Source organism: Pinus tabuliformis, chromosome 1_2 (genome assembly GCF_031772625.1).
Source record: "Pinus tabuliformis cultivar Carrire ecotype Pingquan chromosome 1_2, CPIR1, whole genome shotgun sequence".
In the NCBI taxonomy this organism is placed as follows: Eukaryota; Viridiplantae; Streptophyta; class Pinopsida; order Pinales; family Pinaceae; genus Pinus; species Pinus tabuliformis.
Genome location: NC_142298.1, coordinates 578490397 through 578512848, shown reverse-complemented (window position 1 = coordinate 578512848; position 22452 = coordinate 578490397). Strand labels below are relative to the sequence as shown.

General features: G+C 37.8%; 1 protein-coding gene across 6 annotated transcripts in view; it reads left to right on the top strand.

Annotated features, from left to right (window-relative positions):
• Window positions 1–22452, top strand: part of LOC149206929 (Glycosyl hydrolase family 47 protein) — a 309288-nt gene that overhangs the window by 85171 nt on the left and 201665 nt on the right. For all 6 annotated transcript variants that reach the window (XM_089395623.1, XM_089395621.1, XM_089395622.1 and 3 more), the window contains exons 5-6: window positions 3170–3269; window positions 3516–3698. In XM_089395623.1, the coding sequence (XP_089251749.1) occupies window positions 3170–3269; window positions 3516–3698 (283 nt within the window). The remainder of the gene's footprint in view (window positions 1–3169; window positions 3270–3515; window positions 3699–22452) is intronic.

Sequence of the window (22452 nt, the reverse complement as noted above, 5' to 3'; positions counted from 1 at the left end):
TCTTTTATTTTTATTTTTTTACTTTTTCTTCTTCTTCTTTTTTTAATTTATTTACTTATATTTTTTTTTGGTTAATTTTTTTATGGCCAAAGGTCAACTAGCGAATTTTCTTTTAATTTTAATTTTAATGGCCAAAGGCCTAGAAAAACGGAGAAAAGGAGAAACTCCCAAATTTTGAGCAAAATGCTTCAATTGTACGGCAACACAGTTGATGAATTTCGATAGCCAAGGACCTGGATAAGAGAACGAGCTCTGTGCACCGGTTAAGTAACCTAGAGGACCGAACTTCTCTGATACCAAATGAAGTGAACAAAGTTCTTTCTACAGATTAATTACTCCAAAAGACTTGGAATATCAAGATATCCATGAGGATACAAATATTATATTAAATATATGAATAAGAATAACAATGAGAACGAGAGGCTTGCTTTTATATTAGGCAAGTGTCTCTTCACGAAGAGTCATGTCTCATTTAGACATTCCTCTTCAGCCTAATTACTAATTTAACTAATCATTATTTATGATTATTACTATTTACATTATTTTACATTATTTATATATATTTTATTCGTTACATAATAAATTTTCCTTGAGCATGAAACCCATGCCTCAAGAACAACAATAATAAATTATTTTTCTCATTACATCAAATACATAAAATCATGATTACATATGTCATTATGAAGACCAAAGCTAGTTACATATTTCAACAACGGACTAGTGATCAACATTGTGACAAAACCCTACTTGAGTTTGTTTGCGCCTCCAACAAAAGATCTACATTACTTGGCTTCCCTTTCTTAATCTTCTTGGCCTTGGGGCCAGGTTCTCTTCTCTTTTGACCTTTGTGCTTCTTAGAGCTAGAAGCCACCTCCCTGTTTATCATTAGGTCTCTTAAAGGTGTATCATCCACATCAATCACTTGATTTGCAGGTTAGGGTTTTGTTTGAGTTTGAACTTAAGCCTTATTTTATTTATTGGCCTGGTATGAGGCTTTCTGACCCCATATATTTCAGCTAGAGTGGGTTCATTTAAAATCATCCTTTCCTCTGTTTTAGGTTGACCCTCCCCTGTTTTAGCTGGTTGATCCTCTGAAACTTTCACATGTTGTTTTGGCAGCTGAGGAGATGGATCTCGAGGAGGAGATAGGGATTTTTCCTCCATAATCGTTTTACCCTTTGTTGTGTAAACCCTCTTTAACTCAGGGACTGGAATAGGGGTTTTCGTCAGCAACTCTTTCTTTTTGCTCCTGGTCTGAATAGATGAGGTTCCTTGTTCTGGGATCTTAGAGGTATGAATAGGCTTCTTTCGTTTCCTCTTCTTGCTACTAGTTTTGGATTTAGGAGATGCTGACTCTATGAATCCCCCCCAAAACAGAAATTGCTCCTAGGTTCTATTAAATTTTTTCAAATGATTTACAATCAAAAGCTTAATTAGGATTTTATGGAAAGCTTAGTGAGGGGATGTAGTTGGTTTAGCTCGAATCCTTGCTGACATTTTTTTCAGACTCATAAGCAAAAAGAAGGGCACGTTCATTCTAACCTGTCTAGAAATATGAGCGAGAAACCTGAAGTGATACATGCTGAGCCTGTTGAAACGTTCCTTGTAGGTAAAATAGGCTTGAATTATCCTGAGGATTTGGTCCCACTCAGATTTGAGCCAGGATCTCTGCACTCCCAATCACCATGGCTTGTTTTTCTGTTCATCCTTCAAAAAGAAAGGGATATCAATACTTGCCAAGGTTCGATTTTTAAACCATCGATCCCCATCCCTTGGGAGGCTTGTAGCCTCTGCAATTGTTTCCTCTATAATTGAAAAGGAGATTCAACCAGTGTTGACGCCCTAGCCATCGAAACCTTCTGCAAACGCTTGAGCAACTCCATCATGAAAACTATCACCCCTGAAACAAAAGTCCTCCCAGCCTGCTCGTTGAAATTGTTCTCGAATTTCTGGGATCACTTTGAAAGCTTCAGGATCCTCAGGCTCTCCTCTGTGTAGTCGACTGCTTTTCCCCATAACTGCCAACACTTCAGAAACAAAAACTATGGATGAAAAATTGGGATTTGTTCACGCCTATGCGGGAAGCTTTAACTAATATTTTACCTCAAATTGAAATAATGACATTACATGATAATCCTGCAGTGATTCCCTTCACATGAAATCTCGGGCTTAAAAAAGACATGTGAAAACAAAAAACAGGTATAATCACAATCATACATTCGTGCCTCGATCATACCATCACTTTGATAATGATTATCACCTTTGGCAGTGGAAATTTAAACAAATTTTCATTTTGGGAAAATTAAATAACATGTCATACCAATTAATTGATCAGCGCCATCTGTCGAATGATGATAGGTTGTGTGGAAAGCTGATGTGCCAGCGCTCGCTTGTCCAGAAATTTAAATCTTTGCTGACATTTGATTTGTCAGCGCCTTCGTTTCAAATGTTTTGAATTGGCGCTGACAAATTAATTGTCAGCATGCCTGAAACTTTTAATGAAAACTTAAGACCACTGTTCCAAGCTATTACCTCTGAACCCTCTACTCTGAAACTAAACTGTGATAACAGTATGGATGTATGGATTGACCTATTTGAGTTTCAAATTGGATAATTTGATCTAGCCTTGTGTTTCTTTATGATTAATCAGATTTCATTGGTAATAAATTTGCAATTTTTTCCATACTTTCTGTACTCTTTCTATATTCAGAGGGGTCCTCTATGTTCAATACCTCACCTTTCCCTGTGTCGTCCCTGGAAGTTTGGGGGGTCCCTCTACCCATCCTAGTAGCTTGCCTCCCCATCCCTGAATGTCAACAACACACAACTTACTGTTGCTGTTTCCTCCCCTGGTATTTCCAAGTCTCTCTAGCCTTTCTAAAAAATCTGCATCCTTGTGCATAGGTTTGTTTCCCTTAAAATTGACAATGTTTAACTTTTAACATTTTTACATTCTTTTTATGATGCAATACATTTTTCATTGTGTTTCTTATTACTATTTATAACATAGATGAAAGAAATTCTGTGTTTTTTTTCCTAGGATAGTCTGGTGTGCATGTGGTTAAGGGGTTTCTTATTTAATATTTATAAAACATTCTGCAAATGTGATTGACAAGAATCTGTTTTTGATTACTAACCATTATATTGAAATTTTGAATAATCTATGCAGTTTAATTGTTCTGGGAAACAGTTCGGAATTTGGAAAAGCTGTGCTATGGCTCGAGGAAAACCTTACATTTGATGTTGATGTACGAGTAAGCTTGTTTGAGGTATGTGGGAATCATTGTCCCTTCATAACATAAAACTGATGACATACATTCGCTATGACATAAATTCTGAGACAGATTTCTTCAGGCACGACTAATTGGTTGATGCTAACATGCTTGCTTGCATTTTTGTTGGGTTTGAATTAGAAAGTTGTAGGTTGCATGTCAGAAAGATTTCGGTTGCGGTCATCTGTTTTAGGAAGAGCTGAAGAATTTATTCATGACTAATGCAATATATTTTTTATGCAGTGTAATATTAGGCTACTTGGAGGGCTTATTTCAGCTCATTTGCTTGCAACAGAATCAGCCAAGAAAAGTTTTCAGGAAAAATACAATGGGCAGTTGCTTATTCTTGCCAATGATTTGGGCCAGCGTTTTCTGCAAGCTTTTGATACTTCCACTGGCCTTCCATATGCATGGATTAATCTTAAGGTACTCTTTTCTTATACTCAATAACAGTGTGCTAGCTCGTCTGTAAACTAATTCCAGTGACTTTTATTTGAAGCTTAGGTCTGGACAGCTTAGATAGTGATAGAAACTCGAAGAAGTGAGTGTTATGGAGTTTATCGTCTTGATCACATTGAGCCTAAAGTACGAAGGCAGTTGGGGAAATATGCTCCAGTGGTTAGATGGTAGATCACTATTTGTAGAATGTTGTTGGTATCTTATGCCATAATAGCTAAAATCTAAGCTACATGGATGTATTGGAAGAGATTTATTTATTGTTTTATTTTGGACACGTGTTAGTATGCAGATAACTTGAACCCTGTAAACAAAGCTTTTGTTGATATCTGTTTCTGAGGAAGCGGTCACTAAAGAATGTGTATGAATTGTTTAGAATTCTCCATCGGTTTTTGAGTAGCAACAGATTGGCTCCATTTACATTGCCACTTGTGCCTACTTTAAGTTCTTTTGATTTTTACCTCACCTTTTTTAAAGTTTTATGATCTCCTGTCTAATCATGATGATTTTCTAAAAAATGTGAGGGTTGGGTTCTCTATGGCTGTATTTGAGCCTATAATCCTTGTACTGACAAAAACATTATGTAATTGCTGGAATAGAAGTGTCAAATGATTATTCTGCCTTCTCCTCTAATTTAAACCCAATGGTAGCTTCTGGCATGTAGGTGATAGTAATGTGCAATTTTTCCTGTTTGTGCATGCCTTAGTGAACCTAATATTGTAACAATGTATTCAGAATTATAACAAGGTTACAAACAATTAATTGGTAATTTTTAATAAACACTGGCTGAGAGATTAGTAATATAGCAGCCTTAAAGACAAAGGCAGAAATAAGGTTTTCGCCTCTATGATACTGGATCTGCCTGGCAGGTGAGCAGGTATCCGTGTGGAAACAGAGCCTGCAGCATCCAGCATCCGTATTCCAAAGGCTATAAGAAGGCCCCTCTTAAAAAGTGTAACTAGGTTCGGTCTTCATAATGACGTGTAAATTGTGATTTTATGTAATTGATGAAAATAAGAAAATAAAATTATTTTTGTAGTACTTGAATCATGGGTTTCATGATCAAGGAATTTTATTTTAGTTAAGGTTCCCATTGTGAACCTTTAGGTTTTGTCATCTAGTCATAAAAGTCAATTTGAGTCAATGTCATGTATGAAGGACCCTTCTTGGGCATGTTACATTTTTGTATGAGTCATTAAATGTATAAGAAGGCCCTCCAAGACCAAGCAAAGACACCTCCTACAAGTCGGCTACAAGATGGAATAAATGATCTCCACCAAAAGACATGTCAGCTCACCCTCACTCAAGTCGGCCTAATTGATTGGGAAACAACTATAAATAGGCAGCTCGGCCTCATTTCAGAAGGCAGAATTTTGGTGAAGCAATTCGGTCTGAAATCAAGAAGTGCGAAGATCACTTAGAAGGGAGCCTAATCATCAGTGAAGAGAAAAGGAAGAAGAGCGAAGTATTTAGCTTCATTTTGGGTCTGTTTTAGGGTGGTTCTACTATCACACGTATGAAGAAGAGAGGGATTATCTGCTGTAGGAAAGGCCGAGAAGATTACAGTCCTCATGGATAACCGAATTGAAGAAGGGCAAGTCAAAAGAGAAGACGAGATAAGCTAGAAGGAGACTCTATCCTAAGTGAAGGAATCAAGGGCATTTTCTAGAAGGTATCACCTTTCAAGAAGCTGAAACTAGGGTTTCTGAATTAGGGTCGAAGATTGCAGACCTAAATCAAGGGGCGGAAATTCTGAAGGGTAGCCGAGGAGGAGGAAGAAGCAAAGGTTTGTTCAAGCATGAAGAATCTCATCAAGGAGGCTTTGTGTCTTGGTCTTGGAGTGGCAAATAAGTCAAGGGTATTGGTCTTGGTATTCGTTAATTGAAGTCTCTATAAAAAGAAGAATTTGTTCAGGCTTTTCCTCTCAAGTGGGAGAGGTTTTTGCCCTGGCTGATAGCCTATATTCTGTGTCTCTTGTCTCTTTATGGTTTATGGATTGGTAGTTGTTTGATGAAGAATAACACTATAAACACATAAGTAAAAGAAGATCCTAATCTAAGAAGTAAAAAACATTCACAAGTAGTTATCAATAGAAGAGAAATCGCTTAATTTCGATGCCCTAGATTTCTCAACAACACCCCCATTCCACTGGCCTTCCATATGCATGGATTAATCTTAAGGTACTATTTTCTTATACTCAATAACAGCGTGCTAGATCGTCTGTAAACTAATTCCAGTAACTTTTATTTGAAACTTAGGTCTGGACAGCTTAGATAGTGATAGAAACTCAAAGAGGTGAGTGTTATGGAGTTTATCGTCTTGATCACACTGAGCCTAAAGTATGAAGGCAGTTGGGGAAATATGCTCTAGTGGTTAGATGGTAGATCACTATTGGTAGAATGTTGTTGGTATCTTATGCCATAATAGCTAAAATCTAAGCTACATGGATGTATTGGAAGAGATTTATTTATTGTTTTATTTTGGACATGTGTTAGTATGCAGATAACTTGAACCTTGTAAACAAAGCTTTTGTTGATATTTGTTTCTGAGGAAGCGATCACTAAAGAATGTGTATGAATTGTTTAGAATTCTCCATCGGTTTTTGAGTAGCAACAGATTGGCCCCATTTACATTGCCACTTGTGCCTACTATAAGTTCTTTTGATTTTTCCCTCACCTTTTTTTAAGTTTTATGATCTCCTGTCTAATCATGATGATTTTCTAAAAAATATGAGGGTTGGGTTCTCTATGGCTGTATTTGAGCCTATAATCATTGTATTGACAAAAACATTATGTAATTGCTGGAATAGAAGTGTCAAATAATTATTCTGCCTTCTCCTCTAATTTAAACCCAATGGTAGCTTCTGGCATGTAGGTGATAATAATGTGCAATTTTTCCAGTTTGTGCATGCCTTAGTGAACCTTATATTGTAACAATGTATTCAGAATTATAACAAGGTTACAAACAATTAATTGGTAATTTTTAATAAACACTGGCTGAGAGATTAGTAATTCAGCAGCCTTAATTGATAAGACAAAGGCAGAAATAAGGTTTTCGCCTCTATGATACTGGATCTGCCTGGCAGGTGAGCAGGTATCCGTGTGGAAACAGAGCCTGCAGCATCCAGCATCCGTATTCCAAAGGCTATAAGAAGGCCCCTCTTAAAAAGTGTAACTAGGTTCGATCTTCATAATGACGTGTAAATTGTGATTTTATGTAATTGATGAACATAAGAAAATAAAATTATTTTTGTAGTAGTTGAATCATGGGTTTCATGATCAAGGAATTTTATTTTAGTTAAGGTTCCCATTGTGAACCTTTAGGTTTTGTCATCTAGTCATAAAAGTCAATTTGAGTCAATGTCATGTATAGAGGACCCTTCTTGGGCATGTTACATTTTTGTATAAGTCATTAAATGTATAAGAAGGCCCTCCAAGACCAAGCAAAGGCACCTCCTACAAGTCGGCTACAAGATGGAATAAATGATCTCCACCAAAAGACATGTTATCTCACCCTCACTCAAGTCGGCCTAATTGATTGGGAAACAACTATAAATAGGCAGCTCGGCCTCATTTTAGAAGGCAGAATTTCGGTGAAGCAATTTGGTCTGAAATCAAGAAGTGCGAAGATCACTTAGAAGGGAGCCTAATCATCAGCGAAGAGAAAAGAAAGAAGAGAGAAGTATTTTGCTGCAGGAAAGGCCGAGAAGAGTATAGTCCTCGTGGATAACCGAATTGAAGAAGGGCAAGTCAAAAGAGAAGACGAGATAAGCTAGAAGGAGACTCTATCCTAAGTGAAGGAATCAAGGGCATTTTCTAGAAGGTATCACCTTTCAAGAAGCTGAAACTAGGGTTTTTGAATTAGGGTCGAAGATTGCAGACCTAAATCAAGGGGCCGAAATTCTGAAGGGTAGCCGAGGAGGAGGAAGAAGCAAAGGTTTGTTCAAGCATGAAGAATCTCATCAAGGAGGCTTTGTGTCTTGGTCTTGGAGTGGTAAATAAGTCAAGGGTATTGGTCTTGGTATTCGTTAATTGAAGTCTCTATAAAAAGAAGAATTTGTTCAGGTTTTTCCTCTCAAGTGGGAGAGGTTTTTGCCCTGGCTGATAGCCTATATTCTATGTCTCTTATCTCTTTATGGTTTATGCATTGGTAGCTGTTTGATGAAGAATAACACTATAAACACATAAGTAAAAGAAGATCCTAATCTAAGAAGTAAAAAACATTCACAAGTAGTTATTAATAGAAGAGAAATCACTTAATTTCGATGCCCTAGATTTCTCAACAACCCCCCCATTCCAAAACACATAATATTTCATCTCAGTGTAATTATTTTGATGGAACTTAGAAGCTTGGAGCGAGGGTCAAAAGCTTTATCAAGGAGCAATCATGTCACGCTGCAATTGTTGTGCTATTCTATTATGTGCAAACCAATGTTGCACTGGCTGTGGGGACAGGGGGACGAATTTACGAAAAGGAAAGTCTTAGTGTTTTCTTTTTTGCCGCTTTTTCAAACTCTCTAAACAAAGAAGTCGAGTTATATCTTCATTGGACTCGTAAAACTATTAACCAGCATTGGACTCGTTAAGCATGACAAAACCAAACCACTCCTTCTCAGGGTTCGTTAAAAATACTTTGAAGGATTCATCCGAAGGATGAACTTATAGATCAAGCATATGTTATCCTCCTCAAACTTGTCCAAAATAAAGAGGTACTGGTCAGAAATGGTTGGGAAATTGGGAAATCTGAACATCAAACCTATTAGTGGTTGCGAGTCGCTCTAGAACATGACACTCTTTCACTTCATCTTAGTGACTGCTTTGGGTTGGGGAATCTACTTGCCTCTATGTTGATCACTCCTTAATGAAAGCCTTCATGATGGGTCTTTGATTCAATGTTGCCAATTCCATATCAGTGTCGTCGATATGTTCAAGAGAAAGTCCACCCTCAGTTGACATCTGCTACAATACCCTTAAGCCTTATTTTCATTTCTGCCGCTCTTGAACTAGCTCTGCATCATCACATTTTGTCGCAAATCTTGATACCCGTTTCGTGTTATTGATGGGAGATACATCAAGGCCCTCCTGCAATGGGTCACTTCATGTCGACATCAACACATTATCCAGGAAGTTGACTTAGAAACTCCCTTCAGTGCCTTGGAGCTTGCATACCTCAATGGCAAGTTTCCTCACTTTCGGCGATAGGTTCTCATCATTGGCCTTCGACCGAAAGATTCTGTGTGGTGTTCAACTTCAACTCATTCATTTTGCATGGCATGGATTGTACTGTGGTACCTTGAGGGCCATTATCATTATCAGTGGTTCCTCTCCCGTATGTTAATGGCTTACATCATTGACTGGTAATTAGATGGTCTACCATGTTCGACTCCAACACATTTACTCACATGGTTGGAATTGTACTATCAAGTGATGTGGTGGAAGACCCTGGATCTAGTTTCATCCATCCGGGCTGGGATTTCAGAATTCATACAAGATTACAAAGTATGATGGCTATGATCATTCAAAAAGCTATCCAAGCACAGGTACACAATCTGTCATTAGTGGACGTGACTTTGATTATTGCACATGTAAATTGGCATATATGCTGAGTATGGGTATGCCTACCTCAAGAATGATATCATGATGTTTATGTATTGTAACAGATGATGATCTCAACTAATATATTCTTGATTTAGACTTGTCACATGGTAAAGCACTTGAGTACTCAGCGACTGCTTCTGAATTTGTACTTTAGGGGGCAATCTGTTACAGTTCATTTTGTCACATTCAATCAAATGGCCTTGAAACCAGATCAATCATCATCCTTTAACACTTTGCATTCATCCCCTACAAAGCCTAGAATATCTTCTCTCCAAAAGGTCCAAGAATTTTGGGTTAAACAGCTAAAAAGCCTAATTTTTGGCCCCATTGCACTTTCCCTTTATGCAACCTACACTGTTGCAAGTTGTACATAGAGCATCTGCACTAACCAACACATGTTGCCTTCACAATAACTACGATGGCTCTTGAATTTCGATAAAAATAAAAAATAATTTCGAATCTTCTCTTTCCAGAAGCTTCCTGAGTGGTTTTAACTATTTACTATTAGATCAAGATCTCGAACTCCTATACTTGAGGTCTTATCTCTTATCCCTAGAACTTATCCTCCCTCATATGTGGATCTAAATCCTAGATTGGTAAATCCCAAACCACCCCATTTACCCTATAAATTCACTGCCTCCCATAGAGTTTGGGTTGGTTTTTGGAGACTCTTAGTTATGCCCTGATGCTGCTGCTGCTTTGTGTTATAAATCGAGGGCAAATTGTAGATATGATTTTATTAATTGATTTCTTTGTTACCTCGACACTTTCTTATGATATTAGATTAATTCATCATTATTATTATCACATTCTGTTCATCATAAAGGTAAGTGCCAAACAAGAAGATCATAATGCGGAACAATAAAAGACACCAGATATAGGCTCCATGCCAAGGCAAAACCCCTCAACAGGGGAAAACCTAGAGAACTTTTTTCTTATAGAATCAATTCAAGGGGACTTCCAAGACCTTAGGCCCAAGACAACTCACCAAGATCAGGCCGGCCAAACAAATGTTCTATTGTACGAATAAGATCTGCTACTCCTTCCTGTACCAATTCAGACCTATGGAAATCCTATCCTTCCAGAGAAACTCACACATATGGCTTGTCAAGAGAGAAATATTCATCCAAAACAAAACAGAGAGAGCATGATCTTTCTTCGTTGCCTTCTTTGCTTCCTTCACACTTCCGTTATTGCCTCAGACTTTATCCAGGATTCAATGCTCTTGTTGTATCTAAAGGAGGTCGAATCCTCTTCTTTATGTAGGCTTTCCAATGGGTGCATGGGCCTCTTCTAGGCCGACTTGATCTTTGGTGGTTTCTTGGCTTATCTTTATACATAAAATATTTTTCTCTTTCTTGATATGTGAGCCCTCAAATGGTCTTTACATTATGACTTTGACTTGACTCAATGCTAAACCCATAGAGCATTCAATGGGTGATTGACCTAGGACAAATGACCATGGGCAAGAAACCCATTTATAACAAATAATTTTCTTTTACAAAATATTTATCTTTCCCCTTTTTCTTTTGAGTACAATAATTACACCAATTCATGGTACAAATACAATTATGAAGACCGAAACTAGTTACAACTTTCAACACTTTGTGCCTAGGGATCCATTATCCATCCATGCACTTGAGTTGTGATTGAAGGCTTGCTTTGTGGCAAAGGAGGACAAGATAGTTGGGAGACATCTACAAGGTCAAGATCTGCAAGGGTTGTATCTTCTCCTACATTCATTAATACAAAAAGTGCTTTGTTTTCCTTTACTTATGTCTCATTTATGCATATGCATTACAATGCCTTCTTGACTCATTGTTTAGAGATGTTAGTATATGTGATTTGTATACTGTAGTTCTCTTGCTTGTTTTAGTTGTTATGCAGGTTCCACTCTTAGCATTTGGAGTTGGAGTTGGAGCATACAAGCAAGGAGAAGAAGAGAGCTTGCGTTGGACTCTAGGCAAGTCTTTCTTCCATATTCTAAACTCTCTAAGGAAAACATAAGTCTTTTTGTCTCTGTTTCTAGATCAAGCCACTAGATCTAGGGAGTTTGCTTCTGTCTGCAGAAGGAAATTATCCATCAAACAACAATGTAACTGTGATGTATGGTTGTCTCTATGAGATAGTGATAGTTGACTAGTGATTCCTATGTTGCAATGATAATGAGACAATGACTTATGGTAGTTATATATGTTGTCAAGTGACATTTATGATTGTAGGGCTGTGATAATATTCTATGGCAGAGTAACCTTCAAAGACAATTGGTGATGACCGTAACAATACTACTCTTGGTGACAGTAATATCTACAGTACTCTTGATGACAACTATGACAATGTGATTGATTTTGATATGTGATAGATATTTTGACATGCACTGAACCTTGGCATAACAATGGCCTAGTGTGTCAGTGATGTTTGATATGCAGATTGAGCAAAGGCAAAATTGATTGATTGAAATTTTATAGCAGTTTCTTGTATTGCCGTTCCTTCATATTGATATTGAAAATAGGTGGATCCAGTCTGAAAATTGTGAAACGTGGTCCGCTCACTGATCAGGGTGGCAGGGTGGTGCAAGGTAGGATAGTGGAGTCTCCTTCAGGTTGGAGCTTGAGAATACTTCAGGGTGGTAGGGTGGTGCTAGAGCAAGTTGGAGCTTGCAAAGGGCATTGGAGCGTCCTTCTGGTTGCAACTGGTAAACATGGTGTTGGAACATCCTTCAGGTTGGAGCCTGTAAACTCGAGCGTTGGAGCGTCCTTCCAGTTGCAGCTGGTAAACAGGGTGTTGGAGCGTCCTACAGGTTGAAGCTTGTAAACTAGGGGGTTAGAGACTCCCTCAGTTGGAGCTGAAAATATTGATGTACATTTTACTAAGGACAAATATTAAGAAGCATTTAGTGGTTTTTGTCCTGGAGGGGTTGCTATCTAAAGTATTGTTGTCTATTGTCTTAATGTTTGCACATTGTTGAATGGTGTTGTTTACTGTTGATTTATGTTACATCTGATGATAATGTTAATTAATGCTTTGTAAAATTAAAAATATACTAATTGAAGAGAAATACTGATTGACCCCCTCCTAGTATTTCCAACAAGAATTTCTTATCATGATAATTACTTGTCACTGATATGTGCATTCTTTTCTTAGTATTTGCTTGTTTAGTTATGTCATCAAGCAATTACACATTAGCAAAATATAGAAAACATAATGCACAAGAGACACCAGAAATTAGGGTCCAAGCCAGGGCAAAACAACACAAGGGGGAAAACCCAACAACAATCCTTTCCTTATAGCTTCTTCATCAACAAGAGAAATCTAGGTAAAAAACGAACTAGTGATCCAAGTGCCAAGTCAACCCTCCACCAAGCAACATTTCACATGAAGTTTGCTACGAGTTTATCCCTTAGATGCCATGATTATGTCCATTAGGGGGTGTTGTCGCGCAGATTGGCACGACAACGCTCGGACCGGGGGCTGTCACTCTGATCCCCGATCCCTCCGTTTAAGCCCGTCTCCCGCGGCTAAGGGGGGTAGACCCTGCGAGATAGTGAAGACCAACTGCCAAACAGTTGGGTGGGAGACACGATACACGATATGATAAGCACTAGATGGATTTAGAGATTTAATAGACCAGTGCCTTGTGGAGTCAATTTCTAAATGATTACCTTTTAAATGATAAGAAAACATGGACCATGAACAGCAACCATCTATCATCAGCTAAATCATGTGATCAAAACGATATCCGGCAACTGAAAGCTTTGAAGAGATAAATGCCTTAAACCACCATGAGCATCATAAATCATTAACCAGACATTGGATTTCGCATCTCGACCTGAAAGTTTAGATCTCAGCATAAAACATATAACGAAAGCAACTGAGATTTGCAAAAATAATTTCCCAATTTTTTTTTTTTTTTTTTTTTTTTTTTTTTTAAATCTTTTTCAATTTTTTTTTTTTTATTTTTTTATTTTTTCAAAAAAAATGAAAATTTAAAATCTAAAATAAAATCTATTCTAAAACTAAAATCTAACACTTTAAAAATAAACCTAAAAAATATATTTTTTCATTTTTTATTTTTTTTATTCAAAAAAAACAAAAATTAAAATCTAAGTAAAGCTAAACTAAACATTTACAAAAAATTTAAAATCTACAAATCTAAAGTCTAACAACAAATGCATTTTGAATTTTTATGAATTTAATTTTAACTAAACGAAACCTTGAAAAAAAAAATTAAGTCTAAACCTAAACGATATTACAAACTATGAAAACAAGTCAAACGAAAATAAAAAAAAGATTTACCCTACGTATTGAAACCAAAGCATAACCTACGGAAACCTAAACGTAACCATACTGAGCATAATACGATACACCAAGGCGACAGAAGGATTCTCAAATGGTAGTCGATGGCCGAATACGTTAAAAAAATTCAGTGCGATTAAAGGTGACAGGGAAAATGAAAAATCATTTGATGCTTACCGATAATACGCAGAGGTTTCGAAGGCCGGAGACTGAAGAGTGCAGACGGATTTACCATTTTCACTTGAACGCAGAGTGTTGTTCCAGCTCTTGACACGGGATCTTCGACGGCAACAAGAAACCGCGATTTTCTTACCATATGCAGTGGATTTTGAGGAAAGCCGCATTCACGTTAACTGCTGTATCTTCATACTTTATACCTGTGTGCATTTCTTGGCCTTCGTTTTGATGTATCTGGAACTGCTAAGCCGTATGCAATGGAATTGCTACGATTTCGTGAGGCTGGCATCAACGAATGAGACCAGGACTGCGGTTTTCATTTCTGGACGGCGGATGAGGCAGCATTTAATCTCGGCATGGCCACAGAAACCCGCCCTGGTCGTAGGAAACCCAAAGTATCGTCTACGCAGAACCGTTCAGATGCCTTCCAAAGGATGCGCTTTAACTCAAATACAAGATTGCAGAACCAAAATATGATCAAAACAGTTAGAAATTGATGTAACAGTGATTACAGTCATAGTAAAAAGGGATCCGTCCTATGCGAAACCGAAAGGGAATAACGCATGCGTGAGTTTTGACAGCAATAGAAGAAAAGAAACGATTTCGATCAGCACTTCTCACTGCAAACTTCGCTCAGTGCTGGGTATTTCGATTTGGCTTGGATCTGCTGGCTGAGTAGCTGCACAACAAATAAAAAAAACCCTAATCTTAAATCTGCACAAAGCAAAAAAATTTTAAAACCCTAGAACAGTTTATTAATATACAGATTTGGCCCTTTAATGGCCAGATTTGGCAATAAGAGCAGAATATTTTCGAAATATCAGAAAAACTTGAACTTCACTGTAAATCAGAAAGAAGAAGTTCTCAATGTAAAACATGAAATGAACTTAAAAAAAATTAACCCAGGGCACAATCAGCTGGGCTCTGCACAGAACAGCCTGTGGGAGTCGGCTGGTTCAGCCCAGAACTTCCCCAAACGCCCACAAATACCCTTCACCTCAATGCTTTCCTGCACACCTCAAGCAAACATCAGCAAAAAGGGCAAGAAATGCTGCTAGATTTCAAGAGAAAATGGAGATACCTGCCATTTTCCAGAAACCCTACAACATTTCAGACCCTAGCACGTGAGCAAGATACCTGTACTCACAATGCTCTGAAAAAACAGCTATTTTAACTGCTGAAAACTAAAACATGCAGAAAAGCAATAATCTCACAGCAATTCCAGAGAGTAACACCAGCCAGTTTGAACCCCAAAGTCTTCTTTATTAATCAGAAATCAGATTTACAAGAGAGTTTTCAGTACAGACTCACAGATCAGATGATCTGAAATGACCCCCTAAGACCCTATATAAAGGAAATGATCCCAACGGCTAGTTTTGGGTGATCCATGTTGAAGCGATCTCGACCGTCGATGAGAGTTAAGACATCCCTTAATCTCATCCGTCGATTTTATTTAAAAAAGCTATTTTTGCATGCATTCACAAAAATATTATTATTTTATTGCTTAGGGTTTTTGCTTTATGTTTTTTAATTTTTTATTATTTTTTTAATTTTATTATTTTTATTCATTTTTTAAATTTTTAATTCATTTTAAGATGGATCATCAAACTAAGCCGTTGGAAACATCACCTAGGACCTAGGACCTAGGACTCATGAGGGGATTTACAACATTCTCAACCCTCAAAACACATTTCATCATGATTTTTACAATTTACATCTCAAAGGGATGAAACCACCTAGCACAGACCCTCATAGAACACCCAGTTCTGCGACACAACTATAATCTAGCAGATTAACATGCTAGGATTCTCCTAAAGTCCTAATAACAAAATGCATCCCGGCTTTGGGGTCGGGTTTGAAGGAAAACTCTGCCGATCCATGGATCGGTGAGACTAAAAACCTCCCGGGACGCAGATCATCATCAGAAAGTTAGGTCCACCTAGGCAACTTTACATACATGACTCTGATCTGCTTAGATTATTTACAACTTATACATGCAGACTGGGTTTACAACAAAAATGATCAAGCTGCTGATGATGGCAGGATGGCACGGACATGCTGATCAGGTGCTGCTTCTTTCTGTCAAGAAAAATGGGGTGCACTGCATGGGTAGTTGACCAGTAGAGGTCAACAGGGGGAGTCCACAAAATTGTCCATAAAATGCCAAATATTTGTCCACAACATAAGCTTGAATTTCGTTCTTTATTTCGGCCTAATAACTAAAGAGATAATGCCACAGAGCCTTTGCATGAACAATGCTTTAGAATCTCGCTCATATGCCACAAAATTCTCGTTCATGTACCTTAGGCATCTCGGATGCATGTGCCTCAGAACTTCGGATATGTGTGCCTCAAAGTTTCGGATATACGTGCCTCAGAACTTGGATGTGTGTGCCTCAAAACTCAAATATGTGTGCCTCGGAAGATCATTGAATTGGTTGCCAAATGATGGAGGATAGGTGCCAATATATAGCTGTTTCTATGTGCGAAAAGACATGACTCTTGAGCAAGCCGACTTGTCATCCTGGAGGGCCGACTTGGCAACTTGGAGGAACAAATGACATTTGCAAAATTCAAATTGTTCTTCTTTTTATAGGGTCACGAAGAACATGCCCTTGAATTTTTCTTTTGACCAAAAATAAAGCATGAAGAACATGCTTTATAGAAAAATAGCAATAATAATTTTTGTTTTTTGTTTTTGTTTTTTTACATGAAATACATATTGATACAAGTGCAATTATTATGAAGATCGAACCTAGTTACAATTTCAACACTCCCTCTTAACTAGGGAGGTATTCATAATGACTTATTAGGATATTCTCAAGTTGATAACTTCTATAAGAAAGGATCCAAATTGATAAGCATCAATGATGATTTACATCATCATAGCCAACATTGTCAAAACATCAAGGCCTAGGCAAATACACTCTATCTCTCCACTAGATCAGAGCACAATGCTGGGAGGCATAAATTTGGACACCACCGCCTCTCAAGGCACATAATCCACTCGGGCGTTCACCAGGTATGTCCTCACAGGACCATTTCCTAATCCATTGTCACATTACTTGACACTAGAAAATGTCGGTCCTCAGGACTATTCTTATCTTTAGATCAATGTACTTGACTTACGATTGTGAGTCTTGGTTGTTGAAATATGTAACTAGGTTCGGTCTTCATATTGACATATGTAATCACAATTTTATATATCCAATGAAATGAGAAAAATAAATCTACTATTATTGTTCTTGAGGCATGGGTTTCATGCTCAAGGAAAAATTATTTTTAGGTCAAGCTCCCATTGAGAGCTTGTAGGGCTTGTCATTGAGTCTACAAGTCAAGAGAGTCATTGTCATGTATGAAAGACCCTTCTTGGGCATGTTACATATTGTAGAAAGAAATTATTTGAGTCAAAGGACCCTCCAAGACCTCGTTGTAATGCATTGAACAAGTCGGCCTATACAAGCAACAAATCGGCCTAGAAATAGTTACAAATCGATCTACAAACATGGACAAGAAGCCTATATAAAGGAGGACTCGACCTCATTCAAGGACTCACTCATCTCTCACACTCATTCGATCAAGGAAGAGGAAAAGTGCGAAGAAGAAGAGGACAAAAAGGAGAAAAGGAAATCGAATTTCTGGGACTCTTTTTGGGTATTCTTCTCACACATGCGAAGTGGTTTAGGGCACCCCTCTGTAGCAGTAAGTACCTAATTGCAGTCATCTTCAAGGGCCGAGTTCTTGGTCATAAATGTCTCTCTAGCAAGCCGAATTGTCAAGGAAGGGAAGTCAAGTCAAGCGAAGAAGAAAGGAGGAAAATTTGTCCACTTCCAAGCCACACGTGTGACCTAGGGTTTTTGTAGAAGAAGCTGAAATTGTAGGTCTGCAATAGCTAGCCGAAATTCTGATCTAGGGTCGAAATTTGAAGTAGTGGAACAAGTTTGACTAGCGTTGGCTTGGAGGAAGAGAAGTTCATCAAGGAGGAGGTTTGACTTGGTCTTGGATGGGTCTTGGTGAAGGATCATAGGTCTTGGAATTTTTCAATTGAAGTTCTATAAGAAGAGAAGAATTCTTGTGGGTTTTCCTCTCAGTTGGAGAGGTTTTGGCCCTCGCTGATCACCTATATCTTGTGTCCTTTGTCTCATTGTTCTTTATGGTTAGGTAGCGGTTTGATGAAGAGAATACAATAATAATCAAGTTGAAGAATAATCTAATCAAGATAAGTACAAAGACCTCACAAACAATTATCGAAAAAAGAGAAATCATCTATCTAGCTGCCCCTAGATTTCTCAACACTAGTCACAGTACAAATCTTCAAAGAATATTGGTACCAAATGCTTATCCAATCCACCATTCTCCCTACCAATGTTCATGCACTAGGCTTATAGTTGTTAGTCTTGGCCATAGTATGTGACACAAGGAGAATACAATGTCCACCCTCACTCCCTCTCAATCGGGGATGAGATCCTCACTCCCTTTCAACTAGGGAGGGGATGTCCACAAGCCTAAGCTTGTCTAAAAAACACTCTGAAAAAAACTTCATCAATGCATCGACTACTTGTTCGTCTTGTAGAGATCCATTGTAGCTTCTCGACTCCTATTTGCATCACATCATAACGAGCTGTGACCTTCCTTTTTTTCTGATAGTATTCATATTGAATCCAAGGAGTCATCAAATAGTCGATGACAACATTTTATGGAGTCAAATTTCTTCACAACTATTTGTACCAACCGCCAAATCTTTTGCCTCTGTAGTGCACAAAATTCTGCGTCATATTCTTCCAGGAATTTATACCAGGTCTCAGTCATTAGTAGTAACCTAAAGTCCCATGTTGTAAGATTTTTCATGTCAACTTCTACTTCTAGCTCCCTCTGAAGTTAATATTACTTCCTTTGGCTCATGAATCCTCTTTCTCAAATTTCAAGTATCTCTTTGATCCTGAGGCTTCTTCAAAATCTTGGAGTAACCCTTCTAACTGAGGCAATTGTCTTCACTTGATCCTCTCCCTCTTATTCGGAGAAGCTTTAAACTGTTCTCTCTTTCTGCAATTACATTCTTTCATCTTTGTGCTTTGCTACGTTCGTTCCATTCTTTCCTCCGCGTTCAAGTCTTGGGCAGTTCTTATAATCGATATGCAAACTTTTATTAGAAGCCTATGAAAGAACAAATATAATTGAGCGAAGTACAAAGACAATAGCAACAATAGTAAAAAAGGAGAGGAAATGTAGAGTACTTATCTTTTGAGAAAAGTCTAGGTCCTATTGTGATCTTCTTCATCTTTGTCATCAACATGATGTCATTTTTGTCATACTCGAGCTAGGTTTTGTTTTTACAGTGGAAATGATTAGGGTTTTGTTCCTAGGATTTTCTAATTCAAACCTTTACTAGGGTTTACAAATCGTCGATTCTCCAAAGTCTTCAAGATCCATCACTTAAGAATTGAAAATTCTACATACTGATGGGTTAGCTGCAAATTCTAGAAATGTCATTAGCAAGCTCTCTATACATGAAATGAAATTCATTTCATTCATTGAATTCAAAAACCTCATTGTATGTAAGGAAGGACTTCAAATGCTAGCATATCAATTATCTCTAAAATATATATCTACATAGATACTTTTTATGATGCATTACTATCCTCCAAGAAATCATTAGCTCATTATCTGAGCATTATATGCACTACAATTGTCATAGGTCATTGACTGCAAGATAAAATTTTTTATACGTTTTATACGTACCTTTTTCAACCTTAGAGATCTGGTCTTGTTTCTTTAGTTGGCATGTATTATCTTCCTTCAATAAAGGTACTTCAAACCTTCAACCATCGAACAAGGATGCAAACCATAAAGATTTCTTAGAACTACTCACAATGTTCTTTATCTAGGTTTACATACATCACTTATAGAGGAGGCTTAGTTTCTCCATAATCTCCAGTTCCTCTTAAACATATCTACGAGACTTTATTATGTCAGACAAGTAAGCTTTATCATGGTTGCTTCTCATATTACAAAGATGGGCTTTGTATATCTTCAAATTACAATTTATCCTTAGTAGTCTGATCCTTCTCGATAGGGTCTACATAGAATCTCCGTCATTATAAGAAATTTATAGTTTTTTCGGTCCCTTCTAGGTTCCATAGAAATTTGGTATTGCACAAGGTATAGATGAACATTGACCTTTCCAAGGGATAGATAGCTTGTTCCACATATTTTAATGTACCATACTTTGCATTTAACTCCAGAATTTTACTTTTGATTAGCTTCCCAAGTTCCTTGAGCGAATAATCGTGTCAAGAAGTTTTTGAATGACTGCTTTGGATCTGTCACACAGATTATGAGCCTTAGATTTTCATACTTCTGACCTTCACATAGAGGTTTTGTCGTTTGCAAGTAACACAGAGTTAACATCTTTTAGGCCCTCAAAATAATATGTTTCACAGTTCGCATAAAATAACATAAACATAGCCTTAGAAACACATAGATACATCACATAGGTTGCCACAAAACTTGGATTCGTCCATGGAGAAGTTCATTTGAATTCCTGAACTTGACTAAAACAATTTTGGATATCTTTCTTCATGTTATCACAGATGCTTTGACTCTTAGAAATATGTTGTCACAGAGAATTTTGTAAACCAAGGTGTCATAGAAGATTCAAATTGCCACCGCAGAAGGTTAGAATTTGTCACCGGTTCAAATATGTCATATATATACTTTGCTCTTTATTAATTAGTTCAGAGTATTGTGGTGAGTGTTGGAAAATCAAAGATATTATATTAGGGTTTGATTCTCCTTTCTTGATAATAACTTGTGAGTGTGTTGGCTTCTTTTACTTCTTTATTATCTTATCTTTCATCAAGCAATTACCATATTGTGTGTGTATGAAGATCACAAAACAAGAGACACAAGATATAGGCACATGCCAGGGAAGAACCCCCCTCGAGGGGAAAACCCAGTCAAGATAATTCTTCCTTTCAATAGTATTCTTTGAGACTCTTAGTCTAGACCAAGACCAGACTTTCCCTCCACACCATGTTGGCCTCCCAGATCTTCGACCCCTTCCAGCAACTTCGATTAGGCAACAACTTCTGACAACATGTAGCTTTCGACATTAGTGAAATCTTAGGAGACTTCGATTTCCCAACCCAGACCACGAAACAGGGAGAGAGAGGCACCAAAATCACGATTTTCTTCCTCTCCATAGACTTACCCCAACCTCGCACTCTTTTCGACCTCCCGACAATAGACTTTACACTTCTCCAACTCTTCTTGGGATATCCAACTTGCTTGAGAGTGAATGCTTCAAATGATTTCGACTTCCTTGTATATATAGGCTTCTTGTGGGTTGAATGAGGGTCCTTAGGCCGACTTGATCTCTCTTAGGCCAAAATGATGTAGAGGGTACATAATTCATATTTGACTTGATACACCCTTTTACACGATTCAAAAGCCCAATAAGGGTCTCTTTGAATGTACAATGACTCTATAAACTCAATATTAATCCTAGAAGTCCACAATGGGGACTTTGACTAATATAATGACGACCTAAGCATGACATGTTGATTTCTGGTAGCATCGGATGTGCTCTAAACCTCAAAATTTGCAGGAAGGTTAGGAGACATGTATTCCAGAATACCCAGAAGTCAATTTGGAAAATTCCACCAAGAGAAAGTTTTATCAAAATAATTAATTATTTATAATGGATCCCTAAGTCTAAACTTAGGAAATTAAAATAATTAAAGGGTATTAATTAAACTGAGGGTGAAACTTCTAGAAGAAGACGAGGATCAAGTCAAAATGATCTGAGCCATTGATTAGAATCTAATATGGGTCGTTGGTTACTCAATGAGAAGATTATAAGAAGAGGCTTGATGGGCATTTGGAAGACACATTGGGTGAGAGATCAGAGATCGATTTTCTCAAGAGAGCAGCGCAATAGTTGTCGGAGAAGTGATTGAGGTGATTTCTTGCAGTGAGGGGCAGGGATAGTTTCCAAAGGAAGATTTCCTGATTTGGGGATACATTGTAGAGGAGGCAGAGAGAGATCTAGAAGAGGCAGCGCAGAGCCACGTTGGGCAGTGTAGAGCCACATTGAGGCAGCGCAGAGCTTGAGAGGAGATTCGAAATTTGCTGGAGAGTCGAGTTCTAGAGCTAGAAGCCGGGGTGTGAGACCGGAAGGGCAAAAAGTTGAAGTTCCAGAGGCAAATCGATTGGCCTGAAGGAGTGACGCAGTTTCCAGAAGCTATGACGCAGAGCAGCGCAGTGGTTGCGCAAAGGCAGTTAGGGGCTAGCCATTCAGTGGTTGGATCAGTATTGGATCGCCAGTGATAGTGTGAGGTATATCTCACTCATCTCCCTGTCAGTCAGATTCCCTGTATTGGATAGTCAGTAAGGCATCCAAAGATTGTATTAAGAAACTACTGCATAATAATACACACCCTCAACTGCTGCACCGATTTTCCCACATAGGGTTTTTCCGGGGACATTTGTCGAAAAACAACGGTGTCTCTTGTGTGTGCTATTTCCTTCTTGCTCAGTTCTTTTTTCCGCACATAATTTAATTAGTGAAGGCTGTAGTGTATTGGTTTGATATTTACCGTAGAACACAGTGAATAATTTGTTTAGTTATTTAACAAATAGAAGAAACTTAATCAG